Source organism: Sinocyclocheilus grahami, unplaced genomic scaffold (assembly GCF_001515645.1).
Source record: "Sinocyclocheilus grahami isolate Dianchi unplaced genomic scaffold, SAMN03320097.WGS_v1.1 scaffold352.1, whole genome shotgun sequence".
Classification (NCBI taxonomy): domain Eukaryota; kingdom Metazoa; phylum Chordata; class Actinopteri; order Cypriniformes; family Cyprinidae; genus Sinocyclocheilus; species Sinocyclocheilus grahami.
Window position 1 is genome coordinate 147,233 of NW_015505531.1, and position 2,878 is coordinate 150,110.

A 2,878-nucleotide genomic window follows, 5' to 3' on the forward strand; every position below is an offset into this window, starting at 1 on the left:
TCTGTGAATGAACACACATATCCTTCAGATCATTGTGTATGTTCTCTTTGATATTTTATAATGTTTTATGCAGGCTTATGATGGAACCACTCGTTCCTGCCATCTTGCCTATATGTAATCCTACCATGTTTAGTATCTATGAATTCGCCTTCTGATGATCTAAATGAGCGTGTATATTATATGTTGGTACATAGGCAATATATTAGTGTCCTGAGAATCTTTAGTAATTTCGATTTAAGTTCCATTTGCAAATTACCATGCCCTCACACAAAGGGTCATAAAAGCTCCCCAGTATCTCAAAACTCCCACTTGGGATTCCGGCCTTTCTCATTGGACAAGCCCATCTTGAGAGGCGTGAATCTTCTCAGACCTTAAAGGCCTCACATCGGTGCCCCGCCCCTAGTCGGTGGTTTGGTTGAATTCTGAGAAGATGAAGATGTGAGCAAATGCTCCAGGACATCCTAAGTACGTGCCAGGCTACGGCCTTGACTTTTCCATTCACCAAGATTCTCTGACTCAAACTGGTTCTTTTTCATCATTGTTTGCTCATAACTGGAGTCACTTAATCATGCAGATTTATGCTACAAGCTCTGTGTAGAATTGTACAGTAAGAAAGTTATTTCCCTTAACCAGGAAATTAACGTTCTTAGAATTGACAGACAGTTGACCCTGAGAGGTCAAGTAAATATCTACAGCGGATCTAAATGTTTATAATTAATTATAACTAGTTATGATTAATTATTCATATTTCCCCATGAGCTGATTCGCTACATACCTCATGGTCTTATACATGAACCTTCATTGCTCCATGCTACAGTACATGTTAAACTTCTTACAAATAACTCCAAAGGCTGAATGATTCAAATGTAAACAGTATTTATGTTTATTAAGTTGATAAATATAGCAAAACAAACACACAAAGGCAACTCTCTGAATGAAGTCACAGTCTTTAAGGAGATGTGCTATACATACATTCCTATATATAGTAGTCAACAAGGATGAGAACATTTTCATGTGTTTAGACAGGAAACATAATTGAATGTGGAAGATGTCTGAATAAATCAATTACTAGCACATTTTCAAGATCTCCAGATTTCACACAGGCAAAAAATATGCAGCCACAAGTAGGCTGCACATATACAAATGTTTCACAAGTACACACAAGCTAACTTGCTGTTTTCTGTCCTTACATAAAAGCTGACATTATTTTTTAAGAGTGGTACTGATATTTCAATGCAGTTTATCACAACACCAATGGATTCATGCTTGAAATTGAATTATGTTTGGAAAAGAAGCTGAATAGGTGCACCTGGTTTGTGTATGCTTGTTTGCATGTTGTAGTTCCATGGGGCCTTATTTGCATGATGATCTGAAAGCTGAGTATATGGTCCAAGCTATAAAAGTATACTATAAGTATAGTATACTATATACTATACTATAGTATGTATGTATAATATATATGTATACTATGTATACTATATTATAAGTAAGTGCTCTTCATGACTGTGATCATTAGATCTAAATAGATTTATCTAAATAGATCTATTTGTGTACTAAAGTCCAGTAAAAACAAAATGTTTTTCAAAAAGTGAAATATCTTTAAAGGGGTCATGAGCTGCATGTTTTAATTATTTTATAATGTTCCCTGAGGTTCACTATAGTGTGTTTAAAAAAAACACACAATCATTCTTATATGCTGATTTATCAATGTTAGAAACAGTTGTGCTGCTTAATGTTTAATTTATAACCTGTGATACTTTTCAGGATGGATTCTTTTGATTATTAAAAAGTTGTTTAAAAAATGTGCAAAAAAATAAAACCTTTTATAACAATATAAGTCTATCACTTTTTATCAATTTAACACATCCTTGTTGAATATTAAATTTTTTCTGTATTTTTTATCAAATAAATGCAGGCTTGATAAGCATAGAAGACTTCTTTCAAAAACATTAAAAGCAGTTATTGGTCCAAACTTTTGGCGGGTACTACAGTATATAGCCTACATATTAATCAAAGAGGTAGTCTCTTTTTTGTTTGTTGAGAATGTTATTATAGCTGTGATATTATTTTGCTGCAGTAATTTGTTCAGTGATTTATTCATAGTTCCTGAATACCACTTCAGTGAATAAACATAGCCCAAGTGCTTTTATAATTTTTTCGCCCTCCCATTTAATCAATATTGACTACAGATATTGTCATGTTAACAATATGATATTATGTATTGCATTGTTACCTTAAATATGCACTATACACAAATCAAGTGGAAGTGAAAGAGACAATCACTACTGAGCTGAAAATAAGTTAATTTTAATTAAACTTGTGTTTCATTAAAATGCTAATGCTGTGTTATGTTAGAGCAGTAATGGGTAGACCGGGTACAGCTGGTACACTTTTTGCTTTTTCGTTACCACACCAAAACTAGGTGTGGCAAGAACTCAAACCATCTGTGCTGTTCACGGATCCAACTGATTGCAGAATGCCCTCCAGACCGGAAACGTGAATTGGGTACCTCGGTCACTGACTATGTCCTCTGGTAGTCCATATATCCTAAAGAGGTGTTGGAAGAGGGTATGAGCGGTTTCCATGGCAGTGGGTAGTGGAATGAGACGGCAGGACTTCGAGAAACGGTCAATGATAACCAGTATAGTAGTGTTATGATTGGATGGTGGGAGGTCAGTGATGAAGTCGATAGACAGATGATACCATGGTCGTTGAGGAATCGGTAATGGCTTGAGTAGACCTGAAGGTAATTCCTTTGGGGTTTTTGACTGAGCACAGATCTGACAGGACTTGACATAGTTGGTTATGTCTCGTGCCATGTTACTCCACCAGAAAGAGTTCTGTACTAGTTGGAGAGTTCGAGAGATACCAGGATGAC

General features: G+C 35.5%; 1 protein-coding gene across 1 annotated transcript in view; it reads left to right on the top strand.

Moving 5' to 3' along the window:
* Positions 1 to 1,233: 1,233 nt before the first annotated feature.
* Positions 1,234 to 2,878, top strand: part of LOC107548642 (transmembrane protein 131-like) — a 52,612-nt gene continuing 50,967 nt past the window's right edge. The window contains exons 1-2 of the mRNA XM_016229413.1: positions 1,234 to 1,238; positions 2,023 to 2,032. Of these exons, the coding sequence (XP_016084899.1) occupies positions 1,234 to 1,238; positions 2,023 to 2,032 (15 nt within the window). The remainder of the gene's footprint in view (positions 1,239 to 2,022; positions 2,033 to 2,878) is intronic.